Below are 25,902 nucleotides of genomic sequence, written 5' to 3'. Positions count from 1 at the left end.
TGGAAGGACAGCTTGCAGAATCAAAGGAAGAGGGCAGCCTGGGTGGCTCAGCGGTTTAATGCCGTCTGCAGCCCCGGGCATGATCCTGGAGTCCCAGGATCGAGTCCCACATCGGCTCCCTGCATGGAGCCTGCTTCTCCCTCTGCCTGTGTCTCTGCCTCTTTCTCTCTGTGTCTCTCATGAATGAATAAATAAAATCTTAAAAAAAAAAAAAAAAAGAATCAAAGGAAGAATTAAACTACCAGGCTCTGGAAGGACAGGAACTTGTGTGTATTTTAGGCTCTGGTTGCAACTTACCTTCAGCCCCTGCGTTTCTGCTCAATATTTAAATTTCAAGGAGAGAACACCTGATTGGCTTGGGATGGGTTAACTGCCCTTCTGCTTGGAAGGGCCTCTGAGACTGACAGTCCCTCTGAAGTGAGAGGAAATGGGGGTAGTGGAGTGGGACTGTTCCTCTAAAGAAGGATGCTGGGCAAATAAAAAGAAAATCCCAGGGGTGCAGTATTGTGAGTAAATACAGTGGGAACGAAGAGAGGGTGGCCAGCCAAGGAGACCAGAGGAGGCCTGAAAACAAGCTCACAGCTGCAAGTTGTTTGTAACTGAACTTGCGAAGCATGGAACAAACACCCTCACCATTTTGTGGGGATTCTGTGGGCCCCAAGAAGAGAGGCAGTAACTATCTTTGCTTCTATCCCTTGGGGAGAAGTTTGGTTCAGTGATTGCTGGTGGAGATTGGACAGCTTAAGGCCATGGCTTTGCCTCTGGCTGCAAACAAGGATCAAGGTGACCATGGAATGGGGTAAAGACAAGGCCAATGTTCCCCTTGGTCATGAGTGGCTCAGAACAAACATGCATCTGCTGGCTCACCTCTGATTTCTCCAGCCTCTGACTGGCACCAAAGGTATGGGGGTGACCCAGAAGCCCCTGTTATGTTCACCTTAAAACTTAGAGATACTGAAACTGTGCTGTCAATTGAGCAGCTGGGAGCTACTTGCAACTTGGCTAGAACAAATCGAGATATGCTGTAGGGGTAAAGTACAGAAAAAAGAGCTTGAAATACCTATTAACAACTTTAAAATATTTACTATATGTTGAAATGATAACATTCTGGATATATCGAATTTAAGAAAACATTAAAATTAATTTCGCCTGATTATTTTTTTAGCATGGCTAGTAGAAAACTTCAAATTGCATATGTGAGGGTGCCTGGCTGGTCCGTTGGCAGAGTGTGTGACTCTTGATCTCGGGGTGGTGGATTTCAAGCCCCACATTGAAAAATAAAATCTTTAAAAGAGAAATAAATAAATAAACTGCGTATGTGGTTCACATTCTATTTCCGCTCAACAGCCCAGCACTCTAATACTGAAGCTTGGCTTCATAATGCAGGTTTGGTTTTTATTAATCTCTGTAGACTCCTTGCCTTGCACAGAGCAGGTGCTCAATAAATTTTTGTTGGACAAATTAATAAATTATTAAATTTATTCAAAGCCATGTTTATGCCATATGTAGAGTTCTTTGCTGGACAGATAATGAGAATGAAAAACTCATACAATCAGTACTTATCTTTTGATCATTCAATGCTAGTATGAGGGTTAAACCCTTCCCTGAGTATCAAGGCTAGAGGCTGGCGGACTCTGTGCCCCTTGCTTTCATCCCCCTGTGGCCCTTTTTTATTATCTCTTTGAACTCTCTCTGCATCGACCAAAAGACAATCCCGTCAAGGTTTAGAGGCTTCGCTGAAATGTGTGTTGTGTGGCAAATAAAGACTTTTATGGAAACGAAAAGTCTCCATAAATGAGGCTGTTGAATTATCAAGATAGATGGGGTTGTTTCCAAATCACTCTGAGGCCTGGAGAGACTGATTCCATGAACAGCCCAAGGCCACATGGCTGTCCTTGGTAGAGGTAGAACTAAACTCTCAGACTCTTATCTGAGATCATCTTCAATTTCACAGAGGAGATCGGGGTTGTCTGGCAGGAGCCCTTTTGGCCATCCTCCCTGCAACATGCGTGATATCTGTGTCCTCTCTTTCCTGCCTCACTCAGAGAAAGAAGGGATATCCTTACTCTTTTCCAAAGCTCATCTTGCCACCTGTGCCCCATGCCCAACCCTTCCCTCCCATTTAGGGGCTTGTTTCTACTCTCCACCACAGCTTTCCTATCAAGATGCCACAACCTCCCTGCCCTGCAAACCATTACTCTTCCCTAGCCCTGTGATCCTGCCCCTCCCGCCCTCTCCTCACCCTCTGTGAGCACAGTCCACCCCTCCTCTGCATATCCTAACTTCATCCTCTGCTGATATGACCCTTAAGGCTCCAGTTTCACCTTGTCCCCTCTCCCGACCCTGCTCTCCAACTTCCTATTAGTCATTTCTTTTTTTTTTTTTTTTTTTTGTTGTTGTTGCTATTAGTCATTTCTGCTTGGATATGCCACAGGGACCTAAAGTTCAACGTGCCTAAACCAAACTCATAGAATTCTCCCCCAGACCTACTGCCTTTCATAGAGCCCTGTTTCATTTGCTCACAGATGCTAGATGACAGCCTCTTCTCTTTCATCTTCCCATTTAGCTGTCCTCCTTCAGCCCCTTTTCTGCTGGCGGCTTTGACTTTCTTTTGCCTCTTCCAGAATCCATTTACCCATCGCACACTTGGTACACTGAGTGCTAGGCGTTGTGCGAGGCTCTGGGGCTGCCACAGTGAACCAGACAGACGAGTTCCCTGCCCTCGCAGGTGTGTTGTGCCTGAATAGAGGTCACAGATGAGTCAGCAGGCAACTGTAATCCAGAGCAAGTGCTTTGTTAGGGGGTGCCCAGAGCACTGTGAAAACTTGAGTAGAGGTATCTAACCTTCTGTGGCTAGTGAAGGCAATAGGAAGACAGTAAGTTAGAACTGTAGGAATTATCCAGGGAGAGCAGAATTTAAGAGTGTTACCAGCATAAGTGAAGGAGCAGAGCCAAACAAAGAAACAAACAAACCAGCAGGACACAATGGTGAACTAAGGGTGCTCACTAGGATCCAAGCTTAAGGTCCAGGTGGGGAGTACATCTGAAGAAAAGCTGGCCAGATCACATCAAGCTTGTTGGGTGAGTTAAAGAGTTTGGAATTCATTCCAAGAACAATCCTGAACATTCCAAGAGTTGAGGGCAAGGGGAGGGGCTTAACAGGATTTGTGTGTGAACAGGGCCACTCTGGTCTCTCCTTCTTGTGGCAAACAGCCAGGAGGGAGGCCAGAGCAGACAGCAGCTCCTGCTGGAGACTGCAGCCCTAATCTAGGGAGGAGGCAATGGTAAATGGTGGCTGTAACTAGAGCAAGCGGCACACATTCATTCATTCCTAACCTTGATTGACTTTCTTGAGCACATGCTAGGTTGCAGGCACTGGAGGAGATGCCAAGATGACGCAGTCTTTCTGTACTGAGGAAGCTCATTGTCTGGTAAGAGAAATGATCATTTGTCAACTAAATAAAGGATTACAATGCAGTGTGATAGGTGCTATGACAGAGGTGAGGACAAATGACTACAGGAGTCAGAGGTGGGTGGCTAGGAGGGCTTCTAGGGGCGGCTTCCCCCTGAGAGCCACAGTTCTTTCCCTCCAAAGGGAATCTCTGCCTCCCAACCCTGGAAGAGGATGTTCTTACTTCACTCAGAAAGGAAATATGGGGATACCTGGGTGGCTTAGAGGTTGAGCACCTGCCTTCAGCCCAGGACGTGGTGATCCTGGGGTCCCGGGATCGAGTCCCACATTGGGCTCCCTGCATGGAGCCTGCTTCTCCCTCTGCCTGTGTCTCTGCCTCTCTCTCTCTCAGGTGTCCCAAACTGTGACTCTTGATCTCAGGGTCATGAATTGAGGCCCCACATTGGAGGTAGTGTTTATTTAATTAAAACAAAATTTTTCAGGGTGGTTCAGCCAAAGTGTCTACCTTTGGCTCTGATCATGATTTTGGGATCCTGGGATTGAGCCCCATGTAGGGCTCCCTGCTTAGCTGGGAGTCTGCTTCTCCCTCTGCCTTTGTCTCCCTCCACCTCCTGCTCTTGCTCTATCTCTTGAATAAATAAATAAATAAATAAATAAATAAATAAATAACATTGTTAAAAAAATTTTTTAATGAAGATAATATTTATTTATTCATATTTTTAAAAATTTTTATTTATAAAAAAATTTTATTTATTTATTCATGAGAGACACACACAGAGAGAGGCAGAGACACAAGCAGAGGCAGAAGCAGGCCCCATACAGGGAGCCTGATGTGGGACTCGATCCCAGGACTCCAGGATCACGCCCCAAGCCAAAAGCAGGCGCCCAACTGCTGAGCCACCCAGGCATCCCAATGAGGATAATTTTTAAATTTTATTATTTCATTGGACTCTTATAAAAATCTTTTGTAGCTGGAAAATAAGCCTTCCCTTTTTCTTCTTGCAGACAGCAGCCAAGGAAAAGGAGGGCTTTTGGTTAAGAATTTATTGCTGTCTCAGTGGGAAAAATTAGAGAGGGAGACAAACCCTGAAAGACTCCTAACTCTGGGAAATGAAGAAAGGGCTGTGGAAGAGGAGGTGGCGGTGGCGGGGGGGAGGGGGGGTGTAATGGGTGATGGGCACTGAGGAGGGCACTTGATGGGATGAACAGTGGGTGTTATACTGTATGTTGGCAAATCGAACTTCAATAAAAACAAGCAAAGTAAAATAATAAGTTCTCTTTATTTTTTTTTTATTTTTTATTTATTTATGATAGTCACAGAGAGAGAGAGAGAGGCAGAGACACAACAGAGGGAGAAGCAGGCTCCATGCAGGGAGCCAGATGTGGGACTCAATCCCTGTTGTCATCCCTGTTGACATCTCGATCCCTGTTGACATCCCTGTATGACAACTCGATCCCTGTTGTCATATATATATATATATATATATATATATATATATATATATTAAAGATTTTATTTATTTACTCATGAGAGACACACAGAGAGAGGCAGAGACACGACAGAGGGAGAAAGGGAGAAGCAGGCTCCCTGCAGGGAGCCAGATGTGTGACTGGATCCCTGGACCCCAGGATCATGCCCTGAACCAAAGGCAGACGCTCAACCACTGAGCCACCCATGCATTCCTGTTGTCATATATTTTACTTCTATCTGAAATAAACTCCACACTACATTGTTATAACTTTTGCTTAAATAGTTATTTTTTTTTTAATTTTTATTTATTTGCGATAGTCACAGAGAGAGAGAGAGAATGAGGCAGAGACACAGGCAGAGGGAGAAGCAGGCTCCATGCACCGGGAGCCCGACGTGGGATTCAATCCCGGGTCTCCAGGATCGCGCCCTGGGCCAAAGGCAGGCACCAAACCACTGCGCCACCCAGGGATCCCATAAGTTCTCTTTAAAAAAAAGAATTTAAAAAATAAATAAATAAGAATTAAGAAAAATAATTTATTATAGTCTTATACAAGAGCCATAGTCTTCAGGGCCTTTTTTTTTTTGTACAGCTAAGGGAGGTGTATCTGGGATGTGTGGCCCAGCCCAGGGCCTGTGTCTTGTTACCAGATGGTCTGAAAAGGAGAGGGCAAGGGGGTGTGTGGGCGAGGAAGCACAGGAAGTACACACTGCCTGGCATGATAACAAGACCGGGCTGGCTCTGAGGAGGGAGCTGCCTCCTGACATTTTGGCTACACTCTCTCTACCAAGGGTTTCTCCTCAAGCCATGCGAGCACATGCTTGATGCATCAGTTGCCTTGCTGGGGATGAGGGGAGAGTGCCCGGACTCACACTGACAGCAAGACTGGGAGGAGCCCAGACGCAGACTGACACCCACCTGGGACCTCACTGGGAGATTTAGAGCCTGGAATGAGCTGAGCAGGATTTGCAGGGTTAAGTCACTGATCATCCAGGGTAGTGGAGGGAAGGGGTGTTCCTCCCTGGGATGGGATCAAGCCTCAGGCAGGGGTGGGGTTTTGTATGAGGTGGGATGGGGAGGGGGTGGTGGAACACGCAGGTATTTTGGCAAAAAGGAGTAAGGCTGGGGATTGGGGGCCAGGCGAGATGGCGGGGAGGGGGCGGGGGCTTGTATTTGGGGGATGCATAGGAGGCGGATTTCTGATTGTGAATTGAGATTTAAAATGCTTGAAAGCTGGGTGGGTCAGCGGCTGACCTTTGGCCCAGAACGTGATCCCAGAATGCTGGGATCCAGTCCCACATCGGGCTCCCTGCATGGGGCCTGCTTCTCCCTCTGCCTGTGTCGCTGCCTCTCTCTCTGGGTCTCTCATGAATAAATAAATAAATAAAATCTTTAAAAAAATAAAATGTTTGAAAGCCACAGTGCTAAAAGCAGCTGATGCTGAAGCAGGGCAGGCATGGAGGCAGATTCTTGGGTCTCAGGTCTCAGAGCTTCCTGGAGGAGCCATTCGATTTCCTGTAGCAGTGTTCTTTGCTGCTCAGGGAAAAGCCTCTAAAAAGGGTGTCGGGCACGTGACGTAGTGAGTGCGGGTGAATGAATCTCTCGCGGTTACATCGTGGGCACCGGTGAAGGGAGGGAGAAACGCTTGGCCTCTCAGATCACACTTCAAAGACCACAAGCTCTTAGAGGGAAAACCTGCACTGCATGGCTGGTTTGTGTGGGAGACAACTCCCTGGCTCTTTCCAGGTTGAACAGAAAGTACTGGGGACATTAACAGAGAGCCGGGGACTTCACCGGAGGTCACCTAGGAGTAGAGGACAAAGGAATAGCACGAAAAGGGTATCTTTACCCATAAGTTTTTCCCCAATGGTGGGCAAGTGTTTCTTGGGGCCAATTATGTGGCTGGTACCGTGATAATGGGCGTGAGGGAGTCAAAACCTACAAACCTGGGCCGCCTAGGAGGCTCAGCAGTTGAGCGCCTGCCTTCGGCGCAGGGCGTGACCCCGGGGTCACAGGTGGAGTCCCGCACCGGGCTCCCTGTATGGGGCCTGCTTCTCCCTCTGCCTCTCTATGTCTCTCATGAATAAATAAGTAAGATCTCTTTTTTAAAAAAAATTAAAACAAACAAGCCTGAGTGCTCAAGGCGTCTAAGGTGGCGCGCACATGTACACACGGTGGCCGCACACTCACACAGGCAGGGAAAGGGACCGCCGAGAGGTGAGGAGGGGACCCTTCCTCCAGTTAGGAGGACGGCTACGGGCTGGGACGGGACGGGGCAGGTCTGCGGCGCCACGGACAAGCGCGGCACACTGTCTGGGGCTTTCCACCTGACGACGGTTCATCTGGTTGTAGTTAGTGAGCGTCGGTTAGGTGTCCACCTCCAGCATCCGTGATACGGTGAGGACACTCTGGGAAAACCTACCAGTTTAGTGATAGCAGCAAAGAGGGGAATGAAATGAGTGTATTTACCTGGGAAATCCCATGATTTATGAGATCTCAAGGAAGCAGTGTCTCCCAGTAATGTTAGGAGCCTGGGAGCGCAGACTTCTAGTTTTCTTGACTGGCTCTGTCCTTGACATATAGTGTGACCTTAGGACCTTCATCCTGCCTCATTCCCTTCATTTGCTGCTACTGCCCTGGCAGCTCGGGGAGCCTCTCCTTTGGGCGGACCTGCTCCCCGCCTCCCTCCACAGAGGCTGTGTCCAGGGCTCTGCCTTCACCCACACGGCCCTCCCCTCCACACACACACTGTGAGGTGTCCTCTCTCCCCCTGGAAATGAGGCTGTTTCCCGAAAGCCAAGGAAGAGGACACTGTGGGTACTCACCCATCATATACCCTGTGTTGGGGAGCTATTTATTTTATTTTATTTTTCTGGACATGTGCTACTGCCAGCATCACAGCATGTTTTACCCACATTGGACCACAGCTGTCCAGAAGCTAGAGGAAACTTCTTGCCTGAACCCACAACCCACACAATGTCCTGTGCAATAAATACCAATCAGATTATTAATGAAATTTATTGCCCATTTTGTAAAGTGGTGACCACAGTTGCCTACCAAGCAATTTTAGATCATTAGGGAGAAAAGAGTCATATAAACATAAATTATTAACTTACAAAACATTTCCTTTGAACAAAACCTGTGAATATTTTCCCTCTTGTGGTTTTCTGATTCACATGAATAAGCTTTACTATAATTTACACATAGCCTCGAATATAATATACTCAGAAAGTTTCGAGGAACCATAGCACCTAAACCTGACATTAGGATTTCGTTTCCAAAATGAAAAATACTATTTTTTTTTCTGATTAAAGTAACTTCTATTGGATTGGGTCAAAGTTAGTAGAAGTTTTCCTAGAAAAGAAACAGGGGAATCCTGGGTGGCTCAGTGGCCCGGGGCATGATCCTGGAGTCTTGGGATTGAGTCCCTGTCGGGCTTCCTGTATGGAGCCTGCTTCTCCTCTGTCTGTGTCTCTGCCTCTCTCTATATATACGTGTCTCTCATGAATAAATAAATAAGATCTTAAAAAAAAAAAAGAAAAGAAACACAGTTTCTTTGTGTTCTGGAACCTGTTTTGAGTGCTGGTTTTTACATGATACAAATGGTATACTTCATATTTTCTCTACTATATTTTTCCAACATGGTTTCAGGGAATAATTTATACACTGTACATATTCTATTCTTTGGTGTTAAAAAGTGCCATTTATCGAGCTCAAAGTATGTGCCTTGCATTTCACATTTATTGGACCATTGATCTGTCCCAATAATCCAGGGAGAGAGGTTTCTTTTTTTTTTAAGGCAAGCGCCAAACTGCTGAGCCACCCAGGGATCCCCTGGGGAGGGAGGTTTATTGATGGTATGTTTGTGTCCCATGTGAATTCTTATCAAAAGGCCCCACTTACCAAAAGGCTCTTTACCAGGTGAGCAAGATGACCACCAGGCACCAGGTGAATGTCAGGGAGCTTCCTTCTCCATTACCCCAGGGCTTATACTTTGGGCTCAGGAGCAAAAGGTCATGGTGTCAGGAAAATGAAGATCATGTATGGATGATCTCAATAACATGAACTTCTTACCAAGGCAGACCTGACCCCCCACCTCTGCTGTGAGCTCAATTTGCAGTAGACCAACACTTCGTTATGGTGCTAGTCATTGGGGAGACCAGCCAGCTATCTGGTGACAACTTTATTACATTGGACCCCTTCTGTCATCAAATGGTTGCCTCTATTTTGTCCTTATCAGAATAAGCTCTTATCCTAGATTGTGTTTGCTTTCCTTGATTCTGCTGACATAAAAATTGTGAAGTTAGGGGTGCCTGGCTGGCTCAGTTGGTAGAGCATGCAATTCTTGATCTCAGGGCTGTAAGTTCAAGTCCCACATTGAGTGTAGAGATTACTTAAAATCTTAAAAAGAATTGTGAAGATAATGAATGCCTTAACCATCTCCAAGGTGTCCCACAAACATTGTTTTACAGTGAAAGATAAAAGTAATACACTGGAAAAAAAAAAAGAAAAAAGAAAGTAATACACTGCTGTCATAAGATTCAGTAGTCTTACCATGTACTCCATTGTCAAGAAGTCATAAAACAGTGGTGTGCATGGACTACCAGAGACATATAGCACTTTCAGAGATTGGTGTGTTATATTGCAGGATGTAACTTATGCTCTGAATCAATGACCAGCACAAGGATTGGTCCCTTCTACAGCCAAAATACACAGAGCTGAGGCACCTGGCTGGCTCAGTTGGTACAAAATGTGACTCTTGATCTCAGGGTCATGGGTTCAAGCCTCACATTGCTTGTAGAGATTACTTTTTAAAAAATGCAAAATATATGGAGCTAAGAACCAGGAAACGAAAGTGGGCAAAATTATACCCAGTGACCCATTCACAATTTTTTTTTGCTTCCTATCCCCACGTATCTGTTCTTTGCTGGTTTAGGGGTTTTAGCACCCATGGAAAGAAAGCTTCCACAGGAGATATATTGAAATATAAGCTAATAGAGCTTCCTGATGTTTTTGTCTCTTTGTGTCATTAAACAAACAGGAAGAAGAGGGAGTTGGAGTGTTGACTGGGTCATTGATCCTTCCTTCCTTCAAGGGAAGTAGGATTGCTGCTAGACAATATAGATAGGGAGGAGGATGTCTTCCACCTCTTAGGAAGTATTAAGTAGGAAGAGAGCTACATACATACATACCCAATACATGTGGATATTGGGTTAGGTTGGGATAGGACTTAGGTCATGCTTTGGTTGTCCACTTCCAAACCTCCATCCTACCCATGAGTCTTTCCAGTGAAGGAGTCCTAGTGGAATAAAGGATCCTGCTTCCCACCATGGAAGGCTGAACCAGCATTCCCTCTTCCCATAGGGAACATCATCTATTTTAGCCCAATTCTTTGAATCTGGGAGGAGTGCCATAAAGATAAATAAATGGTTACTGATAATTCATAGAAATGGAGCCAAGTGTCCCCTAGAGACTTTCTGGGGTTATCAGCCAGACTGTTTCTGAAGTGGGTCTTGGCTAGGGTTCATGCGTGTATGAATAGATTTGGGTTTTGCCCATTTTCCTGGAGATCACCTTTCAGTTAATTCCTTCTCTTCTTGAGTTATCTATAGTTGGTTCTGTTGTCTTCAGTCAACAGCATTGATGGGTACAGAGGGGAAACAAGCACAAACACGAATCTACCTTTTGTGTCATGATTCAGGCTACACATGCTTTTTTCTTCCTTCTAGCACTGTTTTCTTTAGTTCACTTTTGAACAGATAGGGGATAGAGGGGCACCTGGCTGGCTCAGTGGTTGAGCAGCTGACTTTGGCTCAGGGTGTGATCCCAGGGGCCTGGGATCAAGTCCCACATCAGGCTCCCTGCAGGGAACCTGCTTCTCCCTCTGCCTGTGTTTCTGCCTCTCTCTCTCTGTGTCTCTCATGAATAAATAAAATCTTAAAAAAAAAAAAAAAAGAGAGAGAGAGCAGAGAAGAAGCAAAACCTCAAGGGATGATAAAACATATCAATAACAAGATATTTAACATGTCTAGTTACATCTTTCACTCAAACTGAGCTATAGATCCTAAACACCTCAAAACCATAGCAGAAACAACAGAGAGACAGGAAGGAACTGTAGGCTAAGAGCTGAATTTATCTTACCTCACTGGAAAATGGAGCAAGGCTTTGGTTTTTTTATTCCACATGAAAGGAGCTTGGGGGTTGCCACTTCATCCTAGCAATAAGTGAAAAGCTAAACAGACTGAAAAAAATCAACATATTTTCTTGGATCTGTAAAAGAGGAGGACACAGGGCAAACTGCTGCCCCCAAGATTGGAAAGACAGACAAACAAACACAGGAAGTCATGGCTTCCCAGAGCAGAGACGCAAAGCAGAAACTGGAAACCAGTGCTGGGGTAAGAAAACCTAAAGTATAATTGACGAATTGCTGGAGGCTCATGTGGACAAGTCTGAGAGTTAAAAACTCCAGGGGACCTAGTAATGAGGGTTCCCTGACAATGTTATGAGACTTGCCTCCCAGAACTCTTCCAGATTCCCATAGTAAGGAAAGAAAATCCCCTTGGGCTTCCAGAAGGGGTGGAGATGAAAGGAACCATTTTGAAATAGCCAGAACATTCTGTTCTTCTTAAGGAGGACCACTATCAGGGGAAACTAGTTAATCTAAACCTAACCTGCTGTGGTGTTACTAGAGTCTAACTGACCTGGAGAAAGGAAATAAAGCTTTAACCTCCTCTAGCCGTTCTATCCCACTCACAAGGGGATAGGCGTCACAAGGAGAATCTTGTGAAGGTCACAGTGTAGGCACAGGCTGATTGAAAGTCTGACCTAATCATAGGATTATAGGTTGCTTCCTCTCCCTCCATGCCCCACCAACTCATGGCTACAGGCCTATTTACAGCAGTTCCTTTTGCCCACTATTTGTCCGGCTATCAAGAAAAAAATTACAAGACGTACCCCAAAGCAAAAAACACAATTTGAAAAGCAAGCATCAGAACCAGATATGGCAGGGATGTTGGAATTCTCAGATTAGGGTGTTTTTTTTTTTTTTTTTTTTAAGATTTTATTTATTCATGAAAGGCACAGGAAGAGAGCCAGAGACATAGGCAGAGGGAGAAGCAGGCCCCTTGCAGGGAGCCTGATGTGGGACTCGATCCTGGGATTCCAAAATCACGCCCTGAGCTGAAGGCAGATGCTCAACCACTGAGCCCCCAGGCGTCTCTCATATCAGCAATTTAAAAGAACTATGATCAATATGTTAAGAGCTTTAGCACCACCTTCAGCTAGGGCGTGATCCTGGAGACCCCAAGTCTTTTATTTATTTATTTATTTTTAAATATTTTATTTATTTATTCATGAGAGACACAGAGAGAGGCAGAGACACAGGCAGAGGGAGAAACAGGCTCCATGCAGGGAGCCCGACCCACGTCTTTTTTTTAAAGATTTTATTGGGATCCCTGGGTGGCGCAGCGGTTTGGCGCCTGCCTTTGGCCCAGGGCGCGATCCTGGAGACCCGGGATCGAATCCCACATCGGGCTCCCGGTGCATGGAGCCTGCTTCTCCCTCTGCCTGTGTCTCTGCCTCTCTCTCTCTCTGTGTGTGACTATCATAAATAAATAAAAATTAAAAAAAAGAATATCTCATTTAAAGATTTTATTTATTTATTCATTCATTCATTCCTTCATTCATTCATTCATGAGAGACGAGATAGAGAGAGAGAGAGAGAGAGAGAGAGAGGCAGAGACACAGGCAGAGGGAGAAGCAGGCTCCCTGTAGGGAGCAGGATGTGGGACTTGATCCCTGAACTCCAAGATCTTGCCCTGGGCCGAAGGTAGATGCTTAACTGCTGAGCCATCCAGGCGTCCCCCAATTTTTTTTTAAGAAGATTCCTTTGAAGAAAGTTTTTTGCTTTTATCCTTCTCTTGCTCCCTGTGTTCTCCTTCCTGTCACCTTTTTCTTTTTTAAGATCTTATTTTTGGGGTGCCTGGGTGAGGGGGCTCACCTGGTTAAGCAACTACCTTCTGCTCAGATCATGATCTCAGAGCCCATATCAGTCTCTCGGCTGAGCAGGGAGTCTGCTTCTCCCTCTGCTCCTCCCCACTGCTCATGCAGTGTTCTCTCTCTCTCAAATAAATAAATAAAACATTTTTTAAAAGAAAATTTTATTTTTGGGTAATCTCTACACTCAACATGGGGCTCTGTTGTGCCCAAGATTGCGAATCCGAGAAACCACCAAGGAGCCGACACCGATGCAAACACATGAGGGTTTATTTACAAGCTTGAGCTTGGGTCCAAGTATACCCGACTTGGGAGCAGGGACTTGGACCCCGAAGTGGGTTACAGCTGGGTTTTTTATAGGCTGGTCTAGGGGATTTTCTACCATGGGCGTGGGCTCTGTTGTCTTTCTGATATGGGATTCTCTGCCGAGGGCAATTCTGAGCTCTGTTGTCTTTCTGATCTGGGATTACCTGCCAAGGACATTGAGGACATTCTGCAGTTTTTCCCATAAATTCAGCTCTTATTCACAGGGGCCTAAGATGGCTGTACTTGTGCTAATGCTAAACTTTAGGTGGGACGGCCTTAATTTTTCTCGGCCTCCGCAGCTCCAACTCATGACCCCAAGATCAAGAGGTGCACGTGACACCGACTGAGCGAGCCAGGCACCCCCTCCTTTCCATCATCTTAATCTCTTTTCTCTCCATTTGCACTGTCATCATGCATGTACTCTTCTCCTTCCTTCTCCATCCCCTCTCCAATGGCAAGATCCTGGCTTCTCTGGCTAATAGATTTTGATAATATTCACCACAAGTGCGCATTATATTGGTAAACATTTGTGAGTGTGTATTTCCTGAACAAGTGCTATTTGGGGAAAAGTGAGCAGTTTGCCTTTTTCCAAACAATGTGCCTCTTTTCAGAACCATGCAAAGACTGCTGGAGGAAGAGCTGCCTTCCCATCCTTTCCCCAGAATTAGAATAATTCTGGATTGTAACCACTGTGTGTACAGAAGAAAAAAGTCATGCAATGGTAAACAGGGTTTAGAAATGCTAGTGTCACTCTTGCTTGAAGGTTTCCTTGGAGCTATGATCAAAGCTCAAATGTAGGCACAGGGAGGATGGGCAATGACAGAGGAAAGGGAGGGGAAGGAGAAGGTAAAAGGGAGACCCAGGAGATGCAGGAAGAAGAAAAAGAGTGGGGCACCTGGGTGGTGCAGTTGGTTAAGCCTCTGACTCTTGATTTTGGCTCAAGTCCTAATCTCAGGGTCCTGGGATCAAGCCCTGAGATGGCCTATGCTTACTGGGGAGTCTGCTTGAGATTCTCTCTCTTTCCCTTCGCCCCTCTCCCCACTCATGCTCACACTATCTCTAAAATAAGTAAATAAAACCTTTAAAGAAAAAAAAGAAAGAAAGAAAAGGGAAAACTTCTCTAGCAGAACCCACAAAGGAGAAAGAAGCATTTAAAGTAACTGGTTTCTGGGGTAACTGGTTGTCTCAGTGAGTAGAGCCTGTGACTCTAGATCTCCTGGTTGTGAGTTCAAGCCTCACCTTGGGTATAGAAATTACTTAAAAAAAAAAAAAATCTTGTAGCACCTGGGTGGTTTAGTCAGTCAAGTGTCTGTTTTCAGCTGAAGTCATGATCCCAGGGTCCTGGAATCAAGCCCTGCATTGGGGCAGGGGTGTATCCCCTGCTCAGTGGGGAGTCTGCTTCTCTTTCTTCCTCTTCCTATCCCCCCACTCTTGCTGTCTTTCTCTCAAATAAATGGGTAAAATATCTTAAAAAATAAAAAATCTGCTGAGTGAAGTAAGTCAGTCGGAGAAGGACAAACATTATATGTTCTCATTCATGTGGGGAATATAAATAATAGTGAAAGGGAATATAAGGGAAGGGAGAAGAAATGTGTGGGAAATATCAGAAAGGGAGACAGAACATAAAGACTCCTAACTCTGGGAAACGAACTAGGGGTGGTAGAAGGGGAGGAGGGCGGGGGGTGGGAGTGATTGGGTGACGGGCACTGGGGGTTATTCTGTATGTTGGTAAATTGAACACCAATAAAAATAATAATAATAATTAAAAAAATAAATAAATAAAAAATCTTAAAAAATGATCTGTCATGATAATAATGGCTTACATTATAGATTATAATTTATAAGCTGTTTTCTTTTTTTTTAATAAGCTGTTTTCAATTACACATTTTTATCTAATCATACATTTCCCTCAAGGTTGGTATTATTATCATCACTTTATAGTTTAGGAAGCTGAGGCTTACATTTGGAGGCCTTGAGACTCATCTAAGCTCTCCTAACTCCTAACTGGTCGATGATTTTATTCTGTCCATCACATGGCACTGCCTCTTCAGGGTGTACAGATTGTGCCAGAGACATATTTCACCTTAGAGGAAAAGAAGAACCATTGAGGAAGAACCTTGGACAGAAACAAAAGGGAAAAAGGTATCTGTCCTCAAGCCCAGGGTGTCTGAAGGGAAATCTTTGCTCCTCTGGGTGATGCTCACAAAGGGGACTTCTGTATAGATGGTCCCTGGTTGGTCTTCTAACTTTGGGTTTCTTTCCTTGTCCTGAAGATGTGTGAGACCAGATAAACTCTAGACTTTGTTCTTCACAAGTGAGAAATATGAAGACAGCATTTTTTGAAAGTTTACTGAAACTTTCCCTTAACAGAAAATCCAGTGCTTTTTAATATAGTTCTTAATTTATTTCATAATTCATGTATATTTAAACTTGATCTTCCCCATATCTGTGAGTATTTCTCACACAATTCAACAAAGAAAGGGTAGTTGAAATTTTATCCACATTAGAACCCATCAGACACTTTCTGTGTTTTATTTTTTAAAGATTCATTTTACTGGGTACCTGGGTGGTTGTCATTTGGACATCTGCCTTGGCTTGGGTCATATTTCCGGGGTCCTGGAGTTGAGACCCACATAGGGCTCTCTGCTCAGCGGGGAACCTGCTTCTCCTTCTCCCTCTGCTTGCCACTTGCCCAGCTGTGCTCTTCCTCTGTCAAATAAATAAACAAAATTTTTAAAAGATTATTTATTTATTTATTTATTTATTTATTTATTTATTTATTTATTCAAGAGAAAGGCAGAGATACAGGCAGAGGGAGAAATAGGTTCCCTATGGGGAGCCGAACGTGGGACTCAATTTGGGGACCTGGGATCATGACCTGAACTAAGGCAGACATCCAACTGCTGGGCCACCCAGGAGCCCCAATAAAATCTTTTTTTAAAAGATTCATTTATTGGGCAGCCCCAGTGGTCCAGCGGTTTAGTGCCACCTTCCACCCAGGGCATGATCCTGGAGACCCGGGATCGAGTCCCCCGTCAGGCTCCCTGCATGGAGTCTGCTTCTGCCTCTGCCTGTGTCTCTGCCTCTGTGTGTGTCTGTGTCTCATGAATAAATAAATAAATAAAATATTTTTAAAAATTCACTTATTTATTTGAGAGCGAGAGAGAACGTGTGCACACACATGAGTGGGGGGAGAGGTAGAGGGAGAGAGAGGGAGAGAGAGAACCTTAAGCAGATTCCCCACTGAGCATGGAGCCTAAGGCAGGGCTTGACCCCACAAAACCAAGATTGTGACCTTGAGACCATGACCAGAGCTGAAACCAAGAGTCAGTTGCTCAACCAACTGAGCCACCCAGGTGCCTCTGATTTTATCCCTCAGTGCATGCTTCTTTTCTTTTTAAGTAATCTCTACACTCAGTGTGGGGCTTGAACTCACAACCCTGAGATCAAGAGTCACATGTTCTTCCAGGTAGGCCAGCCAGGCACCCCAGTAGAGCTCCTGTGTTTTATTTTAAAGCAATTTTTACAAATATGGTGTCTCAGTTATGTCTCGCCACAACCCTGGGAGGTAGTGCTTATGTTCCCCATTACACAGGTGAGAAAACCAAGGCTCAGAGGAATAGTCCCTTGCCCAAAGACACACAGCTAGTAAGTCATTGAACTAGGGCCTGAGACCAATCCTTAGATCTCCAAATCCAGGAGACTTCAGCTCACATTTAGAAGGGCACCTCAGGGTGCCTGGGTGGCTCAGGCAGTCGAGCATCTACCTTTGGCTCAGGTCACGATCTCTAGGTCCTGGGATAGAACAAGAAGTCTGCTTCTCCCTTTCTCTCTCTGCCCTTCCCCCCTCAAATAAATAAAATCTTAAAAAAAAAAAAAAGAAAGAAAGGCACCTCAATGGATAGGCTAAGGAAGGTGGGAGGCAGAGAATATTTTCTTTGCTTTAGGGATGTTTTCACTAAATCCCATAGCTCAGAGTATCCTATAGCTCAGAGGGATAAAGATGGGAAGAGGATGCCATTTTAGAGAATGTTCTTCAGAAACGCATCAGATTGGGGCACCCAGGTAGCTCAGTCAGTTGAACGTCTGCCTTGGCTCAGCTCATGATCCCAAGGGTCCTGGGATCCAGCCCCACCAAGCCTGGAATCGGGCCCCTGCTCAACGGGGAGTCTGCTGTTCCCTCTACCTCTCCCCCTCCCCTTACTCATGCATGCTCTCTCTCTCTCTCAAAATAAAGTCTTTAAAAAAAAAACCTTCAAATCTATTTTTGTTTTACTTATTCAAAAGGCATGCCCCATGTTTTAAATTCATATTTTCCCAAAAGATATTTTATTTTATTTTACTTATTTATTTATTTATTTATTTTTTAATTTATGATAGTCACACATACAGAGAGAGAGAGAGAGAGAGAGGCAAAGACACAGGCAGAGGGAGAAGAAGGCTCCATGCACCGGGAGCCCGACATGGGATTCGATCCCGGGTCTCCAGGATCACACCCTGGGCCAAAGGCAGGCGCCAAACCGCTGCGCCACCCAGGGATCCCCCAAAGGTATTTTATTTATTTATTTATTTATTTATTTTAAATTTTTATTTATTTATGATAGTCACACACATAGAGAGAGAGAGAGGCAGAGACATAGGCAGAGGGAGAAGCAGGCTCCATGCACCGGGAGCCCGACGTGGGACTCGATCTCAGGTCTCCAGGATCGCACCCTGGGCCAAAGGCAGGCGCTAAACCACTGCGCCACCCAGGGATCCCCAAAAGATATTTTAAATCCAATTCAATATTAGTAATCAAATCTTTTTAAATTGATAAAAATCTCTGGTTATTGATTTATTTTCTAAAACAAAATAAAGGATGAGCACTGGCTGTTATTCTGTATGTTGGCAAATTGAACACCAATAAAAAATAAATTTATTATAAAAAAATAAAACAAAATAAAATAAGAGCTCTTATTGTCAGTTCAGGAAAACAACTGAAATCACTTAAGTGTTTCCTAAAACTATTGAAGGAGAATATTAAATATTCTCTAATTGCTATTTTCAAATAGAAAATAAATGTTTTGAGGGGTGGCTGGCCAGCTCAGTTGGTAGAGCATGAGACTCTCGGGGTGTGAATTCAAGACCCACGCTAGGTGTAGAGATTACTTAAATAAAAAACATAAGAAGGGATGCCCGGGTGGCTCAGCGGTTTATTGCCGCCTTCAGCCCAGGGCCTGATCCTGGAGATCCGGGATCGAGTCCCACGTCAGGCTCCCTGCGAGGAGCCTGCTTCTCTCTCTCTGCCTGTGTCTCTGCCTCCCTCTCTCTGTGTCTCTCGTGAATAAATAAATAAATAACTTAAAGAAATCAAAATGTGTTGAGATGAGGCGAGTGACTTCTATCCTTGAACCAGCCCCAAGCACCTGAACAATGCTAACTGATCAGGACTTCTGTGATTTGTACTTCTGTAAGGAGGCAAGAGGGAGGAATGTCAAGGTCTTTGAAGTTACAAAAGCTGCTACACTCAGTTCTGCTGTGTGTTTTTGCAAAACGATACATCTTTGGACAAAATGCTGGGATTTAAGTCACTATACAAATAGCACTTTCATGCTATCTTGAGGTTATTTTGAGGCTGGATTTCAGTGCACAGTTACACATCAACTCTAAGAAAGTGGTTTTTTGTGTATTCTGGTATTGTTTTTGTTCGTGGGTGTATTTAAATATCCTTTATTTGGGTTGATGGCAGCCAGAGGGGTTCTGAAATTCCCACTTGCTAGTGAGATAAACATTAGTTATTGTCACCCCAATCATCTTGACGGTGTGACAGATCCAGTGAAGGGCAGACCTTGCTGGAGTTCAGCCTTACACTGGGGGGATTCGTTGTGTCAAGGATATTTTAATTGGCTGTCTGCATTGTGTGGACTCATTAAATAATTGCCAAGCTTTTCCTTCATTTTGTGCTACACCAACCTGGTGACCAGGCGTTAGGGAGAGAGATGCTGGGAGCAGGGGCTGAGGCATAAGAAGCCACCCGGGTGAGGGGGTAGGGGGGTAGGGTGGGAAACAGAAGCCGCCCCCCGCCCCAGGTGGGAGAAAAGAAGGGCAGCAGAGGGGTTCAGGTTGGAGGGGGCACTGGACAGTCCCTCGGAATTCAGGGTTCCGAGCAGACAGGGAAGAAGTGTAAATGGACAAATGAGATCAAGACAGGCGGAGAAAAGCTTCAATAGAGGCAGATAGTCACAGTGAGCTGCCCGCCAGGAGCAGGGGAGAAGAGACTAGAGGGGTTGCGGGAAGGGATGACTCAAGTCCAAAGGGCTCTGGGGAAATGAGAAGGACTGCGGGGAGGGGCCCACTTTACTCCTGCAATGGGAATGAGACACAAAAGCTGGAAATGCTGAGCCTGGTCCATCAGAGACCAAATGAGGGCAATGACTGGTCACCACCTTATACCGGGGTTAGGACACTAGCGATGAGAACTGAGGACCGGAGCAGCTCGGCTGGGCAAACAGGCCAAGGTCTTTTTAGTGTGAGGCTGCCTGGCCCTGAAGCAAATGGGCCCTGATTCCAAAGATAGCACTTAACTAAAGGAACAATAAGGGGCAGCCCCGGTGGCTCAGCGGTTTAGCGCCTGCCCTCCACCCAGGGCCTGATCCTGGAGACCTGGGATCGAGTCCTGCATCGGGCTCCCTGCATGGGGCCTGCTTCTCCCTCTGCCTGTGTCTCTGCCTCTCTCTCTCTGTGTCTCTCATGAATTAATAAAATCTTTAACAATAACAACAACAAAACAATAGAGGTGGATATGATACAGCATTTATCGATTGATCCATTGACGGGCACTCAGGTTGTTTCCATATCTTGGCTATCATCAATAACATAGCAATAAACATCGGCGTACATAAAAGTAAATAAATAAGGAACAAGTCGTACACCCAGACTAAGTCATACTGGGCAGCAGCTAGCAACAAGAGATAAGGGCATGTATTGAAAGATAAATCACAAACCAAGAGTATGATTCCCGCTGACATGCACGTACGTCCAAGTGGGACAGTAGGCCTCTTGACTGACTCCAGATACTTTTATTGTTTACTTGGAAAGAAAGAAGGCGTGGAAAGTTGTGGTAAAGATGACCTGGAAGGAGAGACAGTAGACACAGGAGTCTCCCTACATTTGAGAGATCGTCCATAAGAAGGGAGAGAATGAAGGTATCTGGAACTGTCTGTGGGAATTGAGATTAATCTCAAGTGGAGTACCCTGCCTCAGCTGGGAATGGATGGAGCATAGCTCTGAGAAGGCCCATCTTTTTGTGCAGTGGGTAGAAACTAGAAATTACATGTTGCAACTGATAATAACACTATTTTGGGTCTTGCCTGGGGATCTCACAACACTTTTAAGGAGCACATCTGTTATCCTTGGGAGATAGGCCAATAGCATCGTCCACAGGGAACCAAGGGCTGCTGGTCTAGCCACACGATGAATCATTTTATGGCCCAGAATTGGAACTCTGACTTAGAGCTGGCCTGGGTTCTGGAACATGCTGCCTCCTATTGTTTTAGAACTTCAGCTCCATAGCTAGCTGCAGGTCGAGCCAGGTAGACCCGACGTCTGCTCACCTCATTGTCACTTCTCAGAGATGCCTTCCCTTAACACCCCCCACCCCCACCGGCTTGTGCTATCTACATTGGGGTTCGCGAACTTTAAGGTTTACCCCTCCACCAGACTGCAAGTACACTGGAGGAGGGGCCTGCCTCATCCTATTTGTTTACTGCCATGTCCTTAACACCGGTATTTTGAGAATCACTTCACTGTGGTTCCCTCTAGCTCCAACCTGGCATTTGAAACTCCCTGTTAAGTAGGTGGGGTTGCCAGGAAGGTGCTGGAACATATCCCTGCATTTCCTAGGTAGGTCAGCTGGTGACCGCTTGATCCCACAGCCCCTGTGGTATGTGTGATTGGACTGGCATTGAACTGTTGGGTGAGACAAGCGCCAGAACCCACACCCAAGACTCCAGGTGCTCTGCTGCAGGCCTGGTGCTTAGAGGTGGTGCAGGGGGCAGACCCAGAGGGGAGGGAGGGACACAGGTGACTATATCCATCAGCCACGTGGCCTTGCCAGGCTCCAGGGAGCCAGGGAACAAACTTGGGGCGTTGCCAAGGAGGGTGAGTGTCACCCTTCCTCCCGCTCCCCCACCAGCAGCAGCCCCTGCCCTGTGGGAATGACTCACTGAAAATCCCTCTCCAGGGCCCAGGAGAGTTTTCAGCTTTTCCCTGTTCCCTTGGAGGAAGGTCTACCGAACTGCAGCTGGGGCCTGCAGCTGGGGCTTGTGGCTCCAGAGCTCCACCAGGTCCTCCCACCCCCTAAATAAGGGGAACAATGGCAGGGAGCAGATGTTTGCCTCCAAGCAGCTCAGGGTGGAGGCAGCAGCTCCCACTCCCGCCTCTGTGTAGGAGTCAGCCACAGGAAGGTGATGCCTCCCAGTGGGTGGAAAGGGGAGGGGTTGGGGGTTGGGCAGGGTAGGTGAAAGGAAAGAGATCGAAGGCCCTGGATGGTGCCCCATGGTGCTCACGGCGGGGGGGGGGGGGGGGGGGGGGGGGCGGGGGGGGGCAGGGGGGCGGGGGGGGCGGGGGGGGGTGTTCCTATGTGCCAGAGCTGGGCGTCCTGGTTCTGTGTTCCAGCAGCTCCCTCACCCCGAGTTACATGTCACAGCACCCTTGTGAACCGAGACTTTCCAGCCTTGCCCAGTGCACAGGCCAGCCGACGCCTTCTTTGGCATGAGGCCCCATCTGCATGGGCCTTGCCTCCTGGAGGAGCCTGGATGACTCACTGATGCTCCAGCGCTGAGGGCCTCCTGTATGGCAGCCCCATATGCCTGGCCACAGAGCAGTTCTGCCTGAGACCATCCCTAGCACCCTTGTTTTCTTTAATTTTTTTTTTAAAGATTTTATTTATTCATGAGAGACACAGAGAGAGGCAGAAACACAGGCCCAGAGTGAAGCAGGCCCCATGCAGGAACCCGAGATCTGTGGGTCTCCAGGATCAAGCCCTGAGCTGAAGGCAGCCAGGCGTCCCTAGCATCCTTGTTTTCTTTATCTTGACTTCACTTATCTCAGGTCACAAGTAGAGAGTGACAAGGCCAGAGACCCTCTCTTGTGTTTGGTGTGCCTCTGACCGCCCCGCCAGGAGCCTCTTTTGATTTTATGGATTTCGAGTGAGAACCACTGTACAAGCCAAGGAAGGCCACCAGTCATGGACCCCTGGAACCAGTGGATCCCCCAAACCAATGATAGGAGTTTGGGGAGGCAGGGGTGTGGCTCCTTTGGTGGATCAAAAGCAGAGGAAGAAAGATTTCCTTGGGGACCTGGGAGAAGCAGGTTGCTAGTTGTTGTCCATGGCAAATAGACCACTGCCCTCCTCTGGATAGAATCAGAGGTACCCCATCCTCCTCGACACCCCCCCCCCATCCCTACTATGGAGCATTTTTATTTTTTCTTGGTAGAACGGGAAGCACCTTTCAAGCTTATTTGTGAACCTTCCAATCACAGCACCATTGGGCATCCGAGTCCCAAGAATCACTTTTGTGTTTTTCCAGGAGAGGGAAATGAGATCACTTGTCAAGAAATGTACATTTTCTCAGAAGACCTTGATGCGACGGAAGCAGCAAGGCACAAAACCATAAATGACGGACGGCTGAAGCACATGGGCTCAGAGCTTAAGGTCAGTGGGGGTGTGTTCCACGGGACTAGAGAGTGACCCCAGACAGACTCCCTCTTGAATGACATTTTGATTCTAAGCCTTCAAAATCCCCTCTTGGAGAGTGATGATCTGCCCCACTGGTACTGAGGTTCGGGTCACCCTCCTCACTGCAGGTTGGTGGCGTTCTGAGATTTCCAGGCCATGCAGCAGCCTTAGACTTACCAGGTCCTGTAACCCATGATCTGCCCTGCCATTGACTGGCTATTACCCAGCCTCTCTGAGCCTCGGGGTCACTAATGTGTGCCCAGAAGCTACAACAGATAATTTATTTATTTTTTAAAAATATTTTATTTATCCATTCATGATAGACATAGAGAGAGAGAGAGGCAGAGATACAGGCAGAGGGAGAAGCAGGCTCCATGCAGGGAGCCCGACGTAGGACTTGATCCCGGGTCTCCAGGATCGCGCCCCCGGCCAAAGGCAGGCGCCAAACCGCTGAGCCACCCAGGGATCCCCATACAACAGATAATTTAATAACTAAGTGAAATCATGTAAATATGAACGGCTCCAGTAGATCCTAGGAGCTCTAATATTACTTCCCCTCCTCTTCAGTTTCCGGGAAAGGAAAGCGGGCGGTGGGTCAATAACGTCGGAGTCCTCCCTGGCTCCCTGGCCCAAGGCAAAGCCCCTGACCACGGTCCTGACGTTGGCAACACCAGCTCCTTCTTCCTGAACGTTTGCCTGGTTCTGCCGCGAGGCTGGAGTAGACAGTTTCAACCTCCCAGGAACTCCGCAGTACTCTCTGTCTGTGCAGGTCAGGAAACTGAGGCTCAGAATGATGGAACAGTTGATCCAAGTTCACAGAACGACAGAGGATAGCAAGGCTGGACTTGAAGCCGTCCATGCCCCGTGTTAACTCCTAGACCATGTCGCCTGCCCTTCACCCACCGCTGCAGCAGAAAGGCCCCCTCATTCCTGCGCTTGACTCCAGAAAAACCCTGGCCTTATCTTCTCAGGGAGGCCTGGCGGAGCACCCAAACGACCACCAAAATGGTTTAGGGTAAAGATCAGGACCTGGCCTGAAAAACAGGAGGCCGCGCCGGGCTCCGTCAGGCTGGGATGGTCAGGGCCTGCGCGGAAATCCTGCAAGTGGTTATGGTGGGGGAGGGCCTGGCCAGGTGGGAGTGGGGCTGTTCACGGAGGTGGGCGGCAGCGGGGCGGGCACTTCCAAGCTTCAGACCCGGGGCTGTTCCGGTAAACAAGTGCAACCCTCAGCTCCCTGGAGGGCCCAGGAGCAAATGTGCGCATCTCTGCCTCTTTGCCAGCAGCTGTTTGCAGGAGGCCGTGGCCCCGCCGTCTCCACTGCGCTCCTCCAGGCTTTCCCCGCCCGGCTCCAGCCTCAGGAAGTGGCGCCGCGGAGAACCGCGCCTCCAGCCTCGCCTCCTGCGGAGAGTGTCCTCCCCGGGAGCGTTTCCTGACCTAATTAAGCCGGGTAATGAGTAGCTAAGAGTAAGGGCATAAAAGCCCTAGGCGGCTTAGAGCCGGGACACTTTATGACGGGGGCATCTGCAGCTGGTGACACTCTTAGGAAAGTTATTTCTCATAATCCTGGGAAGTGGCACACTGTTGCCACAGCAGAGCGAGCCCTGAGGTAAGGACGGGGAGTTATGTCACCTGGGGGGACCGGCCACAGGGTCCTGAGAGGCGCTGCCTGGTGGGGTGATGCTGTGTGTCAGGGAAAGGGCTGATCCCGGCCTCCCGCCCCAGTGCTCCTGGCTCGGCCTCAGGCTGGGGTGTCCTTGGTGACCGTGTGTGACTCCCTGGGGCCTGGGTTTTATGTTTCATTTGAATGATAGGACTGTGCACTGTGGGCAGTTTCCTAGCCTGGTGTCCGGCTCTGAGGAAGGAAATCTGAGCCAGACGTTGATCCCCACTCCCCTTCGGCCCTCTTTTAAGGTGCTCAAAATTGCATCCTGGAAAATACCGAGTGTCCCAGAAGCCCTGGCCTGGAGGACCAGGAAGACTGACAGCAGCTGGCCTAACTGGGTCCCTCAAAGGCCAGAAGTTGACTGTTTCTACCCCCAGCCTCTGCCCCAAGAACTCGAGACCCACCCCAACGCCTCACGCACAGCCTACTACCAATTCACCTTCTGCTCTTGCACTGTGTCTGTTTTGTTCATTTGTTTATTTTTATTTTTTTTTTTATATTTTTTTCTTTATTTATTTATGTTAGTCACACACACAGAGGAGAGAGAGAGAGAGAGAGGCAGAGGGAGAAGCAGGCTCCATGCACCGGGAGCCCGACGTGGGATTCGATCCCGGGTCTCCAGGATCGCGCCCTGGGCCAAGGCAGGCGCCAAACCGCTGCGCCACCCAGGATCCCTGTTCATTTGTTTAAATCATTTCACATTCACTCTTGAGTTGGCCACCCCCCACCCCACCCCCCACCCCTGCTGCTGTGTGTTGGGGAGGAGCACCCAGTCAGGGCCTGGGCTCTGGAGTGGGTTCCATCACTAAAGCCCCTGAGTGAGCTTGCTGGCAACAACATGTGACCTCTCAGCCATCATTCTCCCACGTGTAAAATGAGGGCCTTGGTGCTGCCTTGCCTCCAATATGCCTTTGAGCCCACAATCTTCACCCCGTGAGCAGTGGGAACATAAATGGTGATGGGGGAACACAAGGCTAGCTGAGGACAAGGCACGAGCCTAGAGCAGCACATTGACAAGTCCTTGAAAGAGGCAGAGGGACTCTACGGACTCAGCTGCCTCGATGTTCATGCTTTGCTAAGGGCAGAAGACAATCCTAGCCTGACCCCTATGACCCTGAGAGTCTACTTTAACATATAAAAATTCCTTCAGAAATTTCCTTTATGTCCAAACCCCCAATATACGTGTTGGCAATCATCCCCCAAGCACATGGCCCACCGACATACATCTGAAGGGTCTCATGACTCAGGTTTATTAGACGGTAATAAGTGACCTTTTCCCAATGAAAGCCAGCCCCCCCAAGGTCCTGGAAACTTTGCTTCCAAAATTCCTTAGAGAGTA

The 25,902-nt window shown here is 47.2% G+C and overlaps 1 protein-coding gene and 1 long non-coding RNA gene across 11 annotated transcripts; one reads left to right on the top strand and one right to left on the bottom strand.

Annotated features, from left to right (window-relative positions):
* Positions 1-2,405: 2,405 nt before the first annotated feature.
* On the bottom strand, positions 2,406-20,664 carry LOC144297475 (uncharacterized). Of its 5 annotated transcripts, none has more exons than XR_013364527.1 (6): positions 20,532-20,664; positions 20,166-20,292; positions 15,745-15,891; positions 15,144-15,265; positions 3,337-3,428; positions 2,406-2,772 (listed from the first exon to the last, which is right to left on the bottom strand). It is a non-coding gene; the product is annotated as an uncharacterized LOC144297475 (long non-coding RNA). The 5 variants fall into 5 exon arrangements; XR_013364529.1 differs by having other exon boundaries at positions 2,406-2,739; XR_013364530.1 differs by lacking the exon at positions 15,144-15,265.
* Positions 3,233-25,036, top strand: LOC144297474 (uncharacterized). Of its 6 annotated transcripts, none has more exons than XM_077871711.1 (5): positions 3,233-3,431; positions 22,752-22,876; positions 23,670-23,915; positions 24,181-24,347; positions 24,812-25,036. In XM_077871711.1, exons 3-5 carry the CDS (start codon positions 23,782-23,784, stop codon positions 24,880-24,882), a joined length of 372 nt encoding a protein of 123 aa, XP_077727837.1. In that variant the 5' UTR covers positions 3,233-3,431; positions 22,752-22,876; positions 23,670-23,781; the 3' UTR covers positions 24,883-25,036. The 6 variants fall into 6 exon arrangements, 5 of the variants coding, with proteins under 5 accessions (XP_077727837.1, XP_077727836.1, XP_077727839.1 ...); XM_077871710.1 differs by lacking the exon at positions 3,233-3,431 and adding an exon at positions 20,695-20,753; XR_013364526.1 differs by lacking the exon at positions 3,233-3,431 and adding an exon at positions 20,740-20,847 and having other exon boundaries at positions 24,184-24,506.
* The last annotated feature ends 866 nt before the right edge of the window (positions 25,037-25,902 follow it).

Source organism: Canis aureus, chromosome 25, assembly GCF_053574225.1.
Source record: "Canis aureus isolate CA01 chromosome 25, VMU_Caureus_v.1.0, whole genome shotgun sequence".
Taxonomy (NCBI): domain Eukaryota; kingdom Metazoa; phylum Chordata; class Mammalia; order Carnivora; family Canidae; genus Canis; species Canis aureus.
Note: the sequence above shows the minus strand (reverse complement) of the source record. Positions and strands in the feature narration are given on the sequence as shown.

Excerpts from the sequence above, each read along its gene's own strand:
- LOC144297474 (XM_077871711.1), top strand. The coding sequence starts at position 23,782 with ATGTCGCCTGCCCTTCACCCACCGCTGCAGCAGAAAGGCCCCCTCATT. Across the intron at positions 23,916-24,180 it reads GACCACCAAAATGGTTTAGG|CAGCTGTTTGCAGGAGGCCG; the intron begins GTAAAGATCAGG and ends CCTCTTTGCCAG. Across the intron at positions 24,348-24,811 it reads TCCTGACCTAATTAAGCCGG|GTGCTCAAAATTGCATCCTG; the intron begins GTAATGAGTAGC and ends CCCTCTTTTAAG.